At 41.0% G+C, this 18893-nt stretch overlaps 1 protein-coding gene across 1 annotated transcript in view; it reads left to right on the forward strand.

Annotated features, from left to right (window-relative positions):
* Nucleotides 1-18893, forward strand: part of LOC126263492 (nodal modulator 3) — a 172565-nt gene that overhangs the window by 127444 nt on the left and 26228 nt on the right. The window contains exon 10 of the mRNA XM_049960588.1: nt 11616-11905. Within this exon, the coding sequence (XP_049816545.1) occupies nt 11616-11905 (290 nt within the window). The remainder of the gene's footprint in view (nt 1-11615; nt 11906-18893) is intronic.

The following is an 18893-nucleotide window of genomic DNA, read 5'->3' on the forward strand; positions in this document are numbered from 1 at the left end:
CTCCGTTTAAAGGTGATACTGAAGTCCGACCCTTCCCTTACTCCCTTCTCTCAGGACCACCCCTTGGTTGTGGCAGCTGATGCATCGGCATACAGCATTGGGGCCGTCCTCGCGCATTGGGATGCCGATGGCTCTGAACAGCCCATTGCTTATGCCTCTAAGACGTTGACCCTAGCACAACGGAACTACGCCCAGATTTGAAAGGAGGCCCTGGCGATTGTCTTCGTTGGGCATTGTTGTTATGAAATTACGCTTACACCATCTGGTATAAGCCCACCATGCTAATGCGGACACTTTGTCACGTCTCCCAGCAGTTCCCAATCCTGCCTTTGATCAACAGGAGGTCCTCTGCTTTCACATTGATTCTGCCCGCGAGGATGTGCTGGACGGTCTGCCTCTTATGGCTGCTCACATTGTCACCTCTACCCACCGCGACCCTATCTTGCAGCAGGTTCTCCACTACGTGGTCCACGGGTGGCCCTCCTATGTTACTCATTGGATACAGTCCGATTTCAGCCCCTGGCACCACCTGTCCCACAGGTTCTCCGTGGTTGATGATGTCCTTCCGTTGGCCACGGAGTTTGATGCCCATCGGGTGGTCTTCGCTCCCCATTTACGGCTTCGGGTGCTCAGTTTGTTACACCGCGGGGGCACTGGGGTATGTCCCGTATGAAAGTTTTGGCTCACCGGCACATGTATTGGCCCGGCATCAATGGCGATATTGACCGCCTGGTCCGTGGGTGCACTGTGTGTGCGCGTAACCAGGCTAGCCCCCCTCAGTCGTTTGCACCCTGGCCTTTGCCTCGCCGGCCCTGTGATCGCATCCATATCAATTTTGTGGGTCTGTTTTTGGGGTCCATGTGGTTACTCATCGTTGATGCCTACTCCAAATACCCATATGTCGTCCGCATGGCATCTACCACCACGGAGGCTACGCTCATGGCCCTGGCCCAGGTTCTCACCATTGAGGGCCTGCCACACATGTTGGTCTCCGATAATGGTCCCCAATTCACGGCGTCCTCCTTCCGCAACTTCTGTCAGGCCAATGGTATCAAACATATCCGTAGCCCCCCTTTCCACCCTTCATCCAGTGGCGCGGCGGAGAGGCTGGTCCGCACTTTTAAACAACAGTTGACGAAGGCCGTCGACACATCTCCAACCACGTCGGCCCTCACCCTGTTTTTGAGCACCTATCACACTACACCAATTGATGGACGCAGTCCGGCAGAGCTCCTTCATGGGTGACAGCCGCGGACTCTGCTCCATTTGCTGATGCCATCCTCTTCCCGCCCCCATTCCCGGCCCTCGCAGCGGTGTGCCCCTTGCTGCTTTCATTCAATGTGACTGTTGCATTCTGGCTGGAGTGGACAGAGGTAGCGGTCATGTGCGCGTGAGATGTGCCTGCTTGTGTGAATGTGTGCTTTTTCTTTTCTAAAGAAGGCTGTGGCTAAAAGCTCAGTGTGTAACAGTTCCTTATTGCATCTGTCTGCAACTCAGCATGTCATCTTTACAGTGAGTAACAATCTGTTCTTTTCTTAATAGTGTTGATATTCCAATCTGTACTTTCCATTAATGATCTTGCTTCTTACTTACACATTTACAATGGCATATTTATTTTGTGCACTTGGCTGCTTTATTTTTGGGGTAAATATAACAATTCCACGCATATCAGCATCTTTCCATCATTCGTTATTGACTAAAGTTACTGGTATTCTAAGGCTTAATAACCTAAATTTCATGTTTTAAGATTATAGCCATGCCGTGTTGTATTAGTGTGTCTTTATCTAGAACTAGCCGACCCAACATTGGCATCAAGTTTTCATGATGAGACTGCACATTAATTGTATACTTCTGCTGTGTCTGATGTTGCTGACTTTATCATCCATTGTTCACTTATGAGGAATAAGTTCATTAAAAATTTATTTACCTGTGAAATATAGTATGGTTAACCCTATGCTTCTGACCATGTTTGGACCAGTTTATCTCACTACTCAAAATATCTAGTCTGAGCAAATGAATAGAGATGAATGGTATGCCTCTGTTGCCTCTATAAGTTGCAGTGTTTGGCATGACATAGTATTATATACTGTTAGCGTGTTCACTGATAGTCCAGGTGCCGGCGGTGGACAGACACCAGGTCTCAACATGATTGATTATGGTAAAATAATTAGAACCACTCTAAAGAGGCACTTCAGCTGTGAAGTCGTGACGATAGTGGGGTATTCGAAAGCACCATTCAAAGGCCTAGAATGGAATACCCTGAGTACATTCATTCTTTTGTATTTAGACAGGGCATGATAATGCTACAAATCCAGCACTGTCCCAAAAATTTAATTGTACTAGCTGACAAAGCCAGGGAGCTAGACCTCAATAGAGGGAACAAAACTTTTATGTGCAAGTCAATCTATGACAGGAGGAGAGTCTCTGAACACCACGTAGAGACTAGCACAGAGATAAACGCAGAATGCGACCAGCACAAACAGCTGAGCATTATCATGGGGAAACAGAGCACAAAGTGAGGCAAAGGCCAGGTCTGAGGTAGTTAACATCAGCATAAGAACTGACAGGCTGTAGCCTATCACCAAACACAGATGAACACCTGTGTCAGTGGCTTTACCCATAGAGTCCTTTGCTATACCTACACCATCTGTGCCAGCTTGCCACACTACTCTCCCACGGGACCCACGCCAGCTAATCTGTGTCCATATTAATGTCCACTAATGGGGATACTAAACATTCAAAATAAATTCACTGTCATGTTCAACAGTGTGTGGGTGATGTGTAGCTATCAGATAGCTTGATCTGAAATGATAGATAGAAGGGCCACAGTGCAGCAGACCATGCATCAGTTCAGTGCTGCCAAACAAAGAGATGTAGTAGTTAATAGATTACACTTTTTCCTGCAGATTAAAACTGTGTGTTGGGACGGGATTGAAAACAAATCCTTCCTTTTTGGAGTAATGGTCACACAGACTGAGCTACCCATGTATGCTTCAAGGCCTTTTCAACAGCTTCAGTTTGCTAGAACTGCTCTTCTACTTTGATTCTAGATGCTGGCCTCACCTGTGAAGAGAGTAGAGTTAAACTTAACAAACAAAAATTCTGCTAAAGGCTTTGCAGTTTCCATAAATCACTTTACACGAAAGCCAGACTGATTCCAGAAAATTTTTATAACTGATATCTTCCGTCGTTCTTCTCTGACTGAGTTAGTATCCTCCTTTCTAATAACAATGGTGGAAGTGGGATGTTAAATCCCAGTGCTGCTGTCTTCAGTTCATTAGCACACATTCACTAGCAAACAACAGCAGCAGCATGTTAACATTTACATCACACATTTACTTCTGATAACCTCATGTTAGAGAACTGAGAAATTGGCATGGGTGCAGGAATACTGCAACTGGATGCTTGTATCATTGAAAACAGTCACCTAAATTAACAAGTTATCATTGTCTGTTGGTATATACTGAAGGCAGGAATGGCAGCATCATAAAGCACAGCATGCAGTGGATCTCTCATAGCAGCAGGGTACAATTCAGAATAATAATTTTTTGACAAGTGTTTACATGTAATGGAACAGAAGTCCTAATAATATATTGTAGGATACAGGGATCTGCTGATGTATCATGTGCATCTATTTAATGGGTGCACAGTTAACTGTAAAGGTCTCTGAGGCCACTGCACATAAACCCTATTAGTCATAGGTGACAAATTTCATCAGAGAACAAATATACATTTAAAATTTGTGCTACTTTACACAGAGTTCTATTCATTTTCTTCTGCAAACATTTTTTTGTGAAAACAGTTCTATACTGCTGAGCATTACATCATTAGGACACCAGTGAACGGAAATATGCAATGTATATCAACTTATCAAATCCTTATACTCAATGTAGACAAATAAGATTGTTGAAAAAGCACATTTTAGAAGATTGTGGCTATACTTTTTATGATTTTATATCCTCATTAACATGTACCTCTAAAACATTCTGTATTGTTTATTGATACCTTGTAAAAGTAAATATTCTTTGTATTTCTAAAGATTATAACACACACATTTCTAGAAAATCTCCAACACTTGCTTTTTTTCTCAGAGTGGAAATGGAAATGTCATGTGGCTAGGGCCTCCCGTTGGGTAGACCATTCGTCTGGTGCAAGTCTTTTGAGTTGACGCCTCTTTGGTGACTTGCATGGTGATGGGGATGAGGTGGTGATGATGATGATGATGATGATGATGACACAACACCCAGTCCCTGAGTGGAGGAAATCTCCGACCTGGCCGGGAATCGAACCCGGGCCCCTTGGCATGACATTCCGTCATGCTGACCATTCAGCTACTGGGGCGTACTTTTCTCAGAGTAAAACAAAAGTACTCTCATTTATAGCAAGAAAATCAGAAGTGATTACAATAGGTGCTATTTTTCCTCTATTGAGCCTAAGAAAGTAGTCATTATTTAGTCAACAAAGTGAACACTGAAAAACAATACATTGTGAAAAACATTAATCATATTATCATCTGATTTGAGATATACTATGAGGTTGTGGATTGAGTCTTGACATATGAGCTGTCAGGATTGGATTTTGGCCAAGGAAGATAGGAGAGGCATCCGTATAATTTGTGATCATCATTGGCATGTCAGTATTCTAAATTATGTTCCAATCCTTCCACAGCCTCCTGTGAAGGAAGGCGATGAAAATGTAACGTAACGATTAGTGTTGGTTAGTTTCATGTTCCGTGGATTGTTTTGCATGATAAATCTTAATGATGCGGAACAAGTCCTTTTGCATTCAGATCAAAAATAAAATGCTGAACATTTTTAAGATTTTTTTTATTTTTTATTTTTTACGAAAATATACAGACGTGAGTTAGTAATTTCTATCCACTGCCTCTTCCACAACTAATAGATTGGTTGGTTGGTTTGGGGAAGGAGACCAGACAGCGTGGTCATCGGTCTCATCGGATTAGGGAAGGATGGGGAAGGAAGTCGGCCGTCCCCTTTCAGAGGAACCATCCCGGCATTTGCCTGGAGTGATTTAGGGAAATCACGGAAAACCTAAATCAGGATGGCCGGACGCGGGATTGAACCGTCGTCCTTCCGAATGCAAGTCCAGTGTCTAACCACTGCGCCACCTCGCTCGGTTTACAGTAATAGAAATTCTTCTACTGAATAGGAGGAGTTATCAAGGAGAAACTTTTTTCAGCTTGTTTTCAAGTTTTATCTTGTTGACTGTCAGACATTTTATATCAACAGTTAAGTGATCAATGCCGGCCGCTGGTGGCCGAGCGGTTCTGGCGCTACAGTCTGGAACCGCGCGACCGCTACGGTCGCAGGTTTGAATCCTGCCTCGGGCATGGATGTGTGTGTTGTCCTTAGGTTAGTTAGGTTTAAGTAGTTCTAAGTTCTAGGGGACTTATGACCTCAGCAGTTGAGTCCCATAGTGCTCAGAGCCATTTGAACCATAAGTGATCAATAATTTTTGTTGCAGTGTTGTGCACTCCTTTTTTGTGCAAAAGACAACTTTAACATGGGCTAATGAAAGTCTTTTTCTTCTGGTATTGTAATTATGTACATCACTGTTCCTTTTGAACTATAGTGGATTATTTACAACAAAATTCATGAGGGAATAAATATAATGTGAAGCAGCAGTCAGAATGCATAACTTCTTAAAAAGGTGTCTACAGGATGATTATGTGTGAGCACCACATATTCATACAACTCATTTTTGAGCAATGAAGACTTTCTTCCATAAAGATAAGTTACCTCAAAACATTACTCCGTATGACATTATTGAATGAAAATATGCAAAATATGTCAACTTACCAGTTTGCCTATTCTCAAGACTTGCAATGATTCATGCAAATTGTTTTAGGAATCATATAATGTTTAAATTCTCATCAGTAAGAATTTTGAAGTTTCCAACCTATTTATTATTTCCTCTTCCATGTCATACTTATCATTAGTATAGTACCCTTAGATGTGCAGAAATGAATATGTTGCATCTTAAAATTGAAGGTGAGACCACCCACAGAAAACCAGTCAGCGATACTTTTAAGAACACTGTTTACTGTTTCTTCTGTTTCTGTATGTATGCTTGGATTATTTATAATACTAGTGCCATCTGCAAAAAGAACTAATTCTGCTTGTCTTATATTAGATGGAAGATTGTTGTTTATATATATGAGGAACAATAGAGGACCTAAGACTGAGTCTTGGGGAACCCCATAAGTGATTTCTTCCTGTTCAGAATAATGTCCCTGGACTACATTGGCTGATCTGCTAAGTACAGCTTTCTGCAATCTTTGGTTAGATGTGACATTATCCATTAGTTGACTATACCATCAGTCTCATAAAACTTAATTCATCTATGAGAGTTCCGTGATTCACACAGTCTGCACTATTTTGTTATTTAATTAGTAGAGCAATGCTTCTGAAACCCAAACTGTGATTTGTTGAGGATATTATTGTTGCTGAGGTGTGATACTATTCTACAATACATCACATACAAAGATAGGAAAATAATTTCAGTAGTGAAACAAGTTGTTAGTTGTGATTCTGCAGGTTTTGGTGGTGCAAAGACTGTTCCATTAAGTTTCGGGTGTGCAGCCGCAAGAAATCTCCTTCTTCTTCTAATATTTCGGCTGTAAAACGTTCAGCCATCTTCAGAGTGAGCCGCAAGGCTGCCGCTCCAGTGCTTGCTTCGTCCCTTTATACTGCTGTACCGCGGGACTGCGCATGCGGCCACAGATGCGCATGCGGCCACAGATGCAAATGCGCCAGAGACGTTGGTCGGCGGCAGAGACGTGCATAATGCACGAGTTGTATCTATGACTCCGCAGTTGATCTTTGTTGGCATATCGATATAGCATTGTGAGCTGCACTGTGACGACGTCTTTGCAAGTTTATTACAGAAAGTGCCGGATTCCAGGATTTATCAAGATTGAAACCATTGTCTCTATTAATTAAATTCGTCGTCAAGCGAATTTCAATTGCCTCCTTTACTATCGAGTCCCAAAATGACGATGTAGTTGCCAAAACTTTGACGTTGTCATACAACATACTGTGACCATTATCAATACAGTGCTCTGCCACGGCCGACTTGTTAGGTTGTAAAAGTCGTGTGTACCTCTGGTGTTCTGTACATCTTTCTTGGACAGTACGAGTAGTTTGTCCGATGTAAGAGAGGCCACATTCACATTGAATTTTGTAAACTCCAGATTTTCGGAGCAGCCAATCATCTTTGACAGAGCCCACGAGTGCAGCTGTCTTAGGTGGAGGACGAAAAATCACTTTTATTTTGTGTCTGCCGAGAATGCGTCCTATTTTTGATGAGAGGCTACCCACATATGGCAGAAAGGCCATGGATTTAAATGTTTCTTCATCTTCTTCTGCTTTCTTTGTGGCCTCCTTCGGTTTCATTTTCAGTGCCCTCTGTATTTTTTGTGGAGAGTACCCATTGTCTTCAAACACTCTTTGTAAGTGGGAAAGTTCATCTTGCAGACTGCTTTCGTCAGAAATAATATGCGCTCTGTGAGCCAAAGTTCGGAGAACACTCATTGTCTGGGCAGGATGGTGGCAGCTATTTGCACGTAAATACAGATCGGTGTGTGTCGGCTTCCTATATACTTCATGTCCCAAAGTGCCATCCTCTTCTTGGATGTTTCGGTTCGGCGCAGAGAGGATGGCACTTTGGGACATGAAGTATATAGGAAGCCGACACACACCGATCCGTATTTACGTGCAAATAGCTGCCACCATCCTGCCCAAACAATGAGTGTTCTCCGAACTCTGACTCACAGAGCGCATATTATTTCTGACGAAAGCAGTCTGCAAGATGAACTTTCCCACTTACAAAGAGTGTTTGAAGACAATGGGTACTCTCCACAACAAATACAGAGGGCACTGAAAATGAAACCGAAGGAGGCCACAAAGAAAGCAGAAGAAGATGAAGAAACATTTAAATCCATGGCCTTTCTGCCATATGTGGGTAGCCTCTCATCAAAAATAGGACGCATTCTCGGCAGACACAAAATAAAAGTGATTTTTCGTCCTCCACCTAAGACAGCTGCACTCATGGGCTCTGTCAAAGATGATTTGCTGCTCCGAAAATCTGGAGTTTACAAAATTCCATGTGAATGTGGCCTCTCTTACATCTCACAAACAACTCATACTGTCCAAGAAAGATGTACAGAACACCAGAGGTACACACGACTTTTACAACCTAACAAGTCGGCCGTGGCAGAGCACTGTATTGATAATGGTCACAGTATGTTGTATGACAACGTCGAAATTTTGGCAACTACATCGTCATTTTGGGACTCGATAGTAAAGGAGGCAATTGAAATTCGCTTGACGACGAACTTAATTAATAGAGACAGTGGTTTCTATCTTGATAAATCCTGGAATCCGGCACTTGCTGTAATAAACTCGTAAAGACGTCGTCACATTGCAGCTCTCAATGCTATATCGATATGCCAACAAAGATCAACTGCGGAGTCATAGATACAACTCGTGCATTATGCACATCTCTGCCGCCGACCAACGTCTCTGGCGCATTTGCATCTGTGGCCGCATGCGCAGTCCCGCGGTACAGCAGTATAAAGGGACGAAGCAAGCACTGGAGCGGCAGTCTTGCGGCTCACTCTGAAGATGGCTGAACGTTTTACAGCCGAAATATTAGAAGAAGAAGGAGATTTCTTGCGGCTGCACACCCGAAACTTAATGGAACAAGTTGTTAGTTATTGACATCTCTCTTATCATCTTTCTTAAAGAGAGATTTAATGTCAGCGTATTTCTGTCTCTTTGGAAAAAAACCTTCAGTTAGTGATGTGTGTTGGGTTTTTAAACCTGGGAGCTCTTTGGATGATTTTTAAGAGGAGCAAGCTGTGAGCTGATATTAGGCTTCATCATCTCTACCTCCTCCACCTTCCCCCTCCCCTCATTCCCTGCCCCTTCCTTGATCACTGACATTACAAAAACTACATTGCACTCTACACTCAGTGTTAACTCGTCAACTATAAACAATAACCATTTTATACGAGGGCTATTCAGAAAGTAGGGAACGTTTTGGCATTTAAAAAGAAATACATTGCAAGAAATACATTTTATTATATACATCTGAAAGAGCGACTGACATACTACTTTGCCACATAGTCACCAAACACATTGAGGCACTTATCATAGTGGTGGACAAGCTTTGAAAGACCTTCGTCGTAAAATTCTGCTGCCTGAGACTTCAGCCAGTGAGTCACACCCACCTGGAGTTCCGCGTCGTCAACAAAGCGCTGTGTTGCAAGTCAGTTCTTCATCTTGGGAAACAAGTGGAAGTTGCTTGGTGCAAGATCAGGGCTGTAGTGTGGATGAGGGAAAATTTCCCATTTTAATGGATTAAGGAGTTCTTTAGTGCGACTTGCTGTGTTAGGTCAGGTATTGTGCAAAAACAAGATTTTGGACATAATCTTTCCACGGTGTTTATTTTGAACTGCTCTTATAAGGCTGTGCAAAGTTTTCAGTACCGGGCAGAATTTATGGTTGCTTCACATTCAAGAAAATCAATAAGAAGCACACCTTGCCTATTTCAAACCCTGTCGCCATCAACTTCCTTGCTGACAAGGTTTGCAAACATTTTCTTGGTTTTTGGGGGGACTTTGTGTGCCTCCACTCCATGGACTGTAATTTTGTCTCACAATTGACGTGTTTCACCCAAGTCTTCTCACTGGTTACAATTCAATCCAGTAATGAATCACCATGTTTGTGGTAGGCCTCCAGAAATGTCAACGTTGCCTCCCATTCGCTGTTCTTTATGGTGCTCTGTAAGCATTTTGGGCACCCATTGTGCACAAAATTTGTGGTAACCTAGCTTTTGAGTGACAATTTCAAACAACAAAGTCCATGAAACTTATAGAAAAGAAAGAGAAAGCTCTGTTATTGTGAAGCGACGGTTTTCACAAATCGTTTCATCAACTTTAGTGACAAGATCGTGAGTCACAATGCTCGGGCGTCCACTCTTCTCTTCATCATGAATGTTGGTTCGGCCATTTTTAAACTGAATGCACTATTTCCAGACAGAACATTCACTTATTATGTTATTTCCGTACACTTCGCGCAAATCATGATAAATTTCTATAGGTTTTAGGTTTTTTGCCAACAAAAACCGTATCACAGACTGTACCTCACAACTGGTGAAATTTTCAATTGCAGCGCACATTTCAGATTCGAATATAAAAAAAAAAACAGACGCGCAGAGACATTCCCGTTGTCACAGATGGATGCCGACTGAGCTGCCGAGCATGCACATACCAAAATATACGCTATCAGCGTGCACCTAGCGGTGTCAGACGGAAATGTTCCCCACTTTCTGAATAGCCCCTCGTACATAATAATTTTACTCACATCAAACATGCTGAAGTGCAGTAGTTAAAAATTCCTTTTCAATATGTGCAAGTGAATTAACACCATGGAGTCCATCAGCCAGAAATGTCATTTAACTTCACTTTATTGTTGTTGTACTACTATTATATTAAAATTAAGTTTTCAGTACCGGGCAGAATTTATGGTTGCTTCACATTCAAGAAAATCAATAAGAAGCACACCTTGCCTATTTCAAACCCTGTCGCCATCAACTTCCTTGCTGACAAGGTTTGCAAACATTTTCTTGGTTTTTGGGGGGACTTTGTGTGCCTCCACTCCATGGACTGTAATTTTGTCTCACAATTGACGTGTTTCACCCAAGTCTTCTCACTGGTTACAATTCAATCCAGTAATGAATCACCATGTTTGTGGTAGGCCTCCAGAAATGTCAACGTTGCCTCCCATTCGCTGTTCTTTATGGTGCTCTGTAAGCATTTTGGGCACCCATTGTGCACAAAATTTGTGGTAACCTAGCTTTTGAGTGACAATTTCAAACAACAAAGTCCATGAAACTTATAGAAAAGAAAGAGAAAGCTCTGTTATTGTGAAGCGACGGTTTTCACAAATCGTTTCATCAACTTTAGTGACAAGATCGTGAGTCACAATGCTCGGGCGTCCACTCTTCTCTTCATCATGAATGTTGGTTCGGCCATTTTTAAACTGAATGCACTATTTCCAGACAGAACATTCACTTATTATGTTATTTCCGTACACTTCGCGCAAATCATGATAAATTTCTATAGGTTTTAGGTTTTTTGCCAACAAAAACCGTATCACAGACTGTACCTCACAACTGGTGAAATTTTCAATTGCAGCGCACATTTCAGATTCGAATATAAAAAAAAAAACAGACGCGCAGAGACATTCCCGTTGTCACAGATGGATGCCGACTGAGCTGCCGAGCATGCACATACCAAAATATACGCTATCAGCGTGCACCTAGCGGTGTCAGACGGAAATGTTCCCCACTTTCTGAATAGCCCCTCGTACATAATAATTTTACTCACATCAAACATGCTGAAGTGCAGTAGTTAAAAATTCCTTTTCAATATGTGCAAGTGAATTAACACCATGGAGTCCATCAGCCAGAAATGTCATTTAACTTCACTTTATTGTTGTTGTACTACTATTATATTAAAATTAAGTGTTTGAAAAAAATATACTGCTTAATAAATTATGTAATTATTCTAATCTTGCTTTCATATTCAGGTACAATACAAACTTGTGTCTGAAAAATCTGGAGCTGTATCTGTACAAAACCTCTCAGTTGAGAGGGGTGTGAACAAAGCTTGTGTCAACCTCCCAGGTGCCTATGAATTTGTACCTGCAGGTTGTCATAAGTATTCTCCATCAGTATTCCTGTGGAACTCGGCAGCTGCTTCACCTATAAAGCTAACAGCAGTTGCCCACACTGTTGGGGGTTATGTTAAATCCAAACAGAAAGTTAATGACCTCATCATCAATGTATTTGAGGTTGAGAGTGAAAAACTAAAAGCCAGGTATGTATCTCTTTCGCCAGAGATGTAGTTTATTTTTATTTTTAATTTATTCCAGAAACTGTAAGCAGTTACATGTCTTTCTGTGTACTTATATTTTCATGAACTAGTAATTTGTTAACACTTTGGAGGCGTAACCAGAGCAAAGCAACTTTGTCTTAAAAAGACTGCACCCAAGTATGGGTCGGGTTGCATTTTTCCCAACACACGAGCCACCTGTCGTTCAAAAACTGGACTCATTTCATAGGAGAACAATTTACAGACTGCTGCTGCCATCTGTTGTCAGTTTCTAGAATTATTTTGAAAGAAACATCAAATAATGTAACACCTGCTGTCGCAAATGGCTGAGCCAATATGATTGCATTGATACAATTTTGTGTGTGTTCTCATTAGGTCTTACAGTTCGCTATAATTTTGCTGCAAATACATCATGCTTGTGAGTGAGCAAGAAATTTGGAAGCTGAGGAGGAAGAAATTGCTCTATAATTCACCTCACACTTTTTTTTTTCTTTTTTTGCGGGAGGGGGGGGGGGGAGGGTTGTTAAAAAAATTAGGGTATAAATGGCCAGTTTCCTGGGCCCGATATTCTTCTAAATGGCCAATTTCTAAAGTGTTCACAGCTTCAGTAACTGTCATGTGAAGGTACATTCAGTGACATCAGTGCTTCATTTCTCAGTTAAGCTTACTATGTCCTTCATTACAGGCCAGAAGATTTCGCAGTTTAAAGGCTTTCATCAGTTCCATCATCTTTTCTCTTTATTCATTTATCTTCCTTTACTTTAATATGGGTGATCTACATAGTGTGCATTGTGGTACTAATTTTTGTACATACTCATCTTAATTATTTCCTTTTACTGCCTAGGCTACTGGAATATAAATAATTTGTACTGATACATCAATCTGCTTATGAGTGTAATGAAAAACTGTAGCAAAAAAGACTCCATACTCTGATGATTTATTGAAAAGTTGTAAGACAAGTCATGTCTGCCTCTATAGCTCAGTGGTTAGTGTATCTGCCTGATATATGAAGGACCTGTATCCAATTCTCAGTACTGCCAGGGATTGTTCCTTTGTGGGAGGACTGGAATAGAATGCACTCAGCCTTGTGATGCCATTTGAGGATCTACTCGAGTGATAAATAGAGGCTCTGAGGTCAAGAAAGCCAACTACCCTCAGGACAGAGGATACTGAACCCTTCCCTTGCCACCAGGGATCCACACACAAATTCTAATTAAGTAAATTATGGCCCAGTGGTTTTCACTTATTCATTGTTTAACCATTCTTCAACCAGTTTCCACAGATACTCATGACAGTGGTTTTCACTTATTCATTGTTTAACCATTCTTCAACCAGTTTCCACAGATACTCATGACAGTGGTGTCCAAATAGCTGACCAGCTTCACTTTTCCAAGATGCTTGTTCCCAGGTACCAGACCACAACAATTTGCCCTTCATCAAAGTTGCCTATCTTAGGGGGTCTTCATATTTGCAGTCTCTATGGCTGCTAGAATCATTCCCCTTCTATCTGTGGTCAGCTTTTATACTTACCTTGCTGCATCACATGTCTGCTGTGCCAGCAGGCAGCATTCAGTCTTGTGTAGGGCAGTGGTCATATTGTGTGGGATTGTCAATGTTAGTCTCCCTTTTCAGCTGTCCAAAAACTGCAAAATTCTTTTCACCAGACTGTGTGGAACTGCCGAGATGGCTGCAATGTACACAGCCACCACTGAGCATTGCATTGGCTGTGCTTATACTGTTGGTGTAAACTTTTTATGTTAGATAGCAAGATATTTATTTCCCGCATCTTCTTCTTCATCTTTATCGTCACCTTGTCCCACGTCACGTAGGGTCAGCGTTGCTCTTCTGGATCCTTCTCCTCCATAGTACTCTGTCGATTGCCTCTTCCTTCTTCCATCCTTTCTCCCTTAGGTCCCCGAATATCTTATCCTTCCACCTCATTTTCAGTCTTCCTCTCCTTCTCGCTCCTTCAATCTTTATATCTTCAACTCTGTTTCCGATATACTCTTCCCATTTTCTCTGTAAGTATTCATACCACCTTATTCTGCTGTCTTGTATCTTTTTCCCCATGGGTCCCACTTTCACAACTCCTCTAACAAATTCATTTCTAATCCTGTCCTTCCTTGTTACCCCACACATCCACCTCAGCATCCTCATTTCTGCCACTCCCATCTTCCTTTCCTGGGCTACTGTGATTGCCCATGTCTCTGCCTGGTATATCGTAGCAGGCCTTACCACCGACTTGTACACTTTGCCTTTCAACCCAATGCTCACCTTCTTGTCACACAACACTCCACTCATTTTCCTCCAGTTGTTCCAACTGCAATTTATTCGGTGTTGTATCTCGCTTTCCAGTCCTCCGTCCATCTGTATGTACAACCCCAGGTATTTAAATTTGCAGACAGATTTCAGCTCATCATCCTGGATCTTGCAAGACCTCATCTACACATCGTTCAGTGCTAAATATTCTGATTTTGTCCTGCTAATTTTCATCCCTCTTTCTTCTAGTGCCTTCCTCCAATCCTCCAGCTTTTCCTCAAGTCTGTCAGTGCTCTGCTCACAAAGAACCACATCATCCGCAAACATCATATTCCATGGTGCTTCCTTCTTCACACCTTTCACCAACACATCCATAATCAGGTCAAAGAGGTAGGGACTAAGTGCAGACCCTTGATGTAACCCTACTTTTACTGGAAGTTCCTTTGTCATGCCCACACTACTTCTCACCTGTGTCATTGCTCGTCTGTACATTTCCTTCACTAACCTTACATACTTCTCTGGCACGCACTGCTATCTCATGCTTCTCCATCTTTTGTCCCTTGGGACTCTGTCATATGCTTTCTCCAAATCAAGGAAAGCCATATGTAGATCGGCTTGTAACTCCCCATGTCTCTCCACTATCCGCTTTAAAGCATGTATTGCGTCAGTCGTTCCTCTTCCTGGCATGAACCCAAACTGTTCTTCACACACCACAGTCTCCTTGCGTAATCTTGCTTCTATAACTCTTTCCCAAATTTTCATTGTGTGTGCCATCAGTTTAATACCTCTATAGTGACTGCAGTCCTGCACATCACCTTTCCCCGTAAATGTTGGGATCCATACACTAGTTCTCCCCTTTTCTGGCATCTCCTCCTGTCGCCAAATCTTCTTCATTAAATCCCAAAGGAGCTCAATTCCCTTTTTACCGAGACACTTCCATACCTCAACGGGGATCTGGTCTGGGCCAATTGCCTTCCCATTTTTCATCTTTTCAACTGCCCATTCGATTTCATCTCTACTTACATCCATTGTTAATCCTTCGTTTGCCCCTCCTTCCTCAGTTTTCACTTTTACATTTTCTTCATTCAGCAATTTCTCAAAATAACTCAACCACCTTTGGATTATTTTTCCATGGTCATGCAGAATTAGTCCTGTTTCATCTTTCATTTGTTTTATTGCTGTTAGATCCTTAGAAGCTTTATCTCTTGATTTACCTATCCGTATCAGTTGTCTCACATCCTTATTTTTCTGTAGTTGTTCGTATGCCTCCCTTACTGATTCAGCTTTAGCTTTAGCCACGGCTCGTTTTGCCTCCTCCTTTGCACTTTTGTATGCTTGTCCATCCTCAGCACTTCCAGACATATCCCACTTCCTCTTAGCGTCTTTCTTTTCCTTCACAACCTTCTGCACCTCTTGTTTCCACCACCAGGCTTCCTTATCTTTTGGCACCCTTCTCCCAGATGTTAACCCAAACACTTCCTCCCCGGTCTTCCTTATAACAGCACTATTTATTTTCCACCACTCCTGCACACTCTGTGCCAATTTTACCTTTCCCAGTACTTTTTCACTAAACTCCTCTCTCAAATTTTTAACCTTTAATCTCCACCACTTAATTTTCCTTTCACGCTGATTTATGTGCCTCTGTCTTTTAAATACTTTCGTCTCACAATCCGCTACGATCAACTTATGTTGTGTTGCTATTCCTTCACCGTATATGACCTTAGTATTTCGCACCTCCCCACTATTTTTCCTTCTACATAATATGTAATCAATTTGGCTTTTATTTTTGCCACTCCTGTATGTTATTAGTTTTTTCTCTTTTTCTGTGGAAGTAGGTATTCATAAACACTAGATCAAAAGCCACTGCAAACTCCACTATCTTTTTTCCTTCCTCATTTCTCTAGCCATATTCCCATTGCCCATGCCACCTCTCTTCCCCATCTTTCCTTCTGGCAACATGACCATTTAGATCCTCTCCGACTATCACTCTTTCATTCTCTTATATTCCGACCATTACTCCATCCAAATCTCTCCCAAAATTTTTCCTTCTCGTCCTCCGAACATCCCGCTTCGGGTGCATAGGCTGTCAGCATTGTTACCATTTCTCCACCAAACATCATCTTAACATGCATGATCCTATCATTTACTCTGCTGACTTCACATACCTCTTCTTGAAGCTCTCTGTGCAAAATAACTCCAACTCCATTTTTTGATTCCGGGCTTGCACTACTATAAACTAGCTTATAGCCTTCAGCTAAGATCTTTGCCTTATTGCCCATTCATCTTGTCTCCTGCACACACAAAGCCTTTATCTTCCTCCTCTGCATCATGTCTACCATCTCTCTTCCCTTTCCCGTCATCATTCCCACATTTAGAGTTCCCACTCTGATCTTGAACACCTTTGGATCCTTCGCAAAATGCCTCCCCCGGAGATCCGAATGGGAGGCTATTGCTCCGGAACATTTATCTTGAGAAGCGTCCATCATTCCTCGTGTTTTGGCAATGTTTTTAGAGCCGGATGCCCTTCCTGCCGCCAACCCCCTTCCCTTGTTAGAGGGGCGCAGGCTTGCTAGTTTTGGTCCGCCCTGGGTATTTTATTTCCTCAGTACCCACCATATCTGGTGAGCGTTCCCCTATCCACCACCCAGGGAAGCACACAATGGGAGACTAGCAACTCCACATGGGATAGTTATTTCCCGCATACATTCATCTTATCCAAACTATATTTATCAAATTGTGATATCTATCAATATTTATATGAATAGTTATTTGCCACATACATTCATATAAATATTGATAGATATCACAATTTGATAAATATAGTTTGGATAAGATTCTTTTCTTTATCCAAATATCCTGACCATATTATGTTTTTATGGTGATAATGATTATATTGCATAAGTGGTTGCCTAATTTAATGCATAAAAGTAATCATGACTTGTAAACCAAGCCATATGAGGCCTGAACCTAACCTTTACAATAACAAGTGAATGTCAGTTAGACATACTAACAGTTATTCGTATGAGCTCTTTGGAGACACTGTTTTAGCTAGCATTTATCCTATTTAATCAGGTAAGTTGCATTTCAAGTATTGCTTAATAAGATATGTCCTCATTATATAAAGTCTGAATACCCATCTCCGTGGCTGAGGGGTCAGGATGTATAATATCAACACAGAGGATCCAGGCTTGAACACCATATTGGGTAAGGACACTGGAAGTAATCAGCCATCACATTGTTTTATAAATCATCCCAGTATTCACTTAAATGTAATGTAGAGAAACCACAGAAAGTCCCATTTTCAACATTATTTTTTCCAACTGAAAGAAATAAGGTTATAACAATGGCTGAAGCTTCCAGTTTCTAATTGATTTTATTTTGTTTTGATTTTGTTTCTATCTGGGAACAAGAAATCATTTTATTTTTATTGTTATTAATGTTATTATTATTCATGCCCAATTTTATATTTTCACAACAGGTTACATTTTAAACTCTTAATATATATTCAGAGAAAATGAGATAAGTTACATTCTTTATGATTCTGTTGTGTTACTTTCATGTCACTGCACAGTTAAAAAAGAAATAATGAAGTATAACTGCACTTGACACAATCTTGATTTTGTCCAACAGTATATTTTACATTCATCTTTTGTTAAAGTTTACACATCCAGGAAAAGCATATGTAAATAATGATGGTGGTAAAATGCAGCAGGATGTATTTGATTGGTTATGTAAGACAAGCATTGGATTTAGCAGATGAAGCACAATGGTGTTCCTGTTTCAGTAATATATATCACCATCTCAAGCAGTGACAGTTCAGTATTTGCTATTTAAACAGGAGTAATACAGTAATTAAATCTTCCTGTGATACATGATTGCCTGCTGTTGTTATAACTGTCTTGATACAATGGAGTCTGATACTGGTTCAAAGTGGGGTCTGAGCTGTGCTGGCATGATACTTATAGTATTCTGCCATTCATAGAAGTACCTCAACATGAGACATGCAGTTTATAGACCCTATGCTGCCTGTCGATTTGATACTGTTTAATGAATGTAAGTTGATGAAGTCTTTTTATTATATTATGGAAGATGAAGAATAAACATGTACACTTAATGAAAGTAAAAACTGAATAGTTACAATGTTTATGACATAGAATTCTTGGGATTAGAGCCTGATAATAAATTAAACTGAGAGGAGCATGCCACAGAACTTTTGAAGTGCCTAAACAAGTCTCTATTTGCAGTGTGAATGTTGTCAGACATAACTGATATAAAAATTAAAGGAGCTAGCGTACTATGCTTACTTTCATTCCATAATGTCACACAAGGTTATTTATTGGTGTAACTCATAAAGCCAAGTGAAAATTTTCCAGGTCCAAAAACTATGATGAGAATTATTTGTGGTGTGAACTTAAAGAACATCCTTCAGATTCCTGTTTACAGAATTAGGGATAGTAACTACTGTTTCCATGTGTATTTACTCCTTAATGAAATCTATCATTAAGATAGATGAAATCTATCATTAAGAGAATCCTGCAGATTCCTGTTTACAGAATTAGGGATAGTAACTACTGTTTCCGTGTGTATTTACTCCTTAATGAAATCTATCATTAAGATATACAGGGTGTATAAAAAAGAATCATCCAATTTGGCACGTACATATTTCTGAAACTAATAAACATATGCAATGAATTTTTTTTTATTAATGGGTTGG

This window comes from Schistocerca nitens, chromosome 1 (assembly GCF_023898315.1).
Source record: "Schistocerca nitens isolate TAMUIC-IGC-003100 chromosome 1, iqSchNite1.1, whole genome shotgun sequence".
Lineage (NCBI taxonomy): Eukaryota > Metazoa > Arthropoda > Insecta > Orthoptera > Acrididae > Schistocerca > Schistocerca nitens.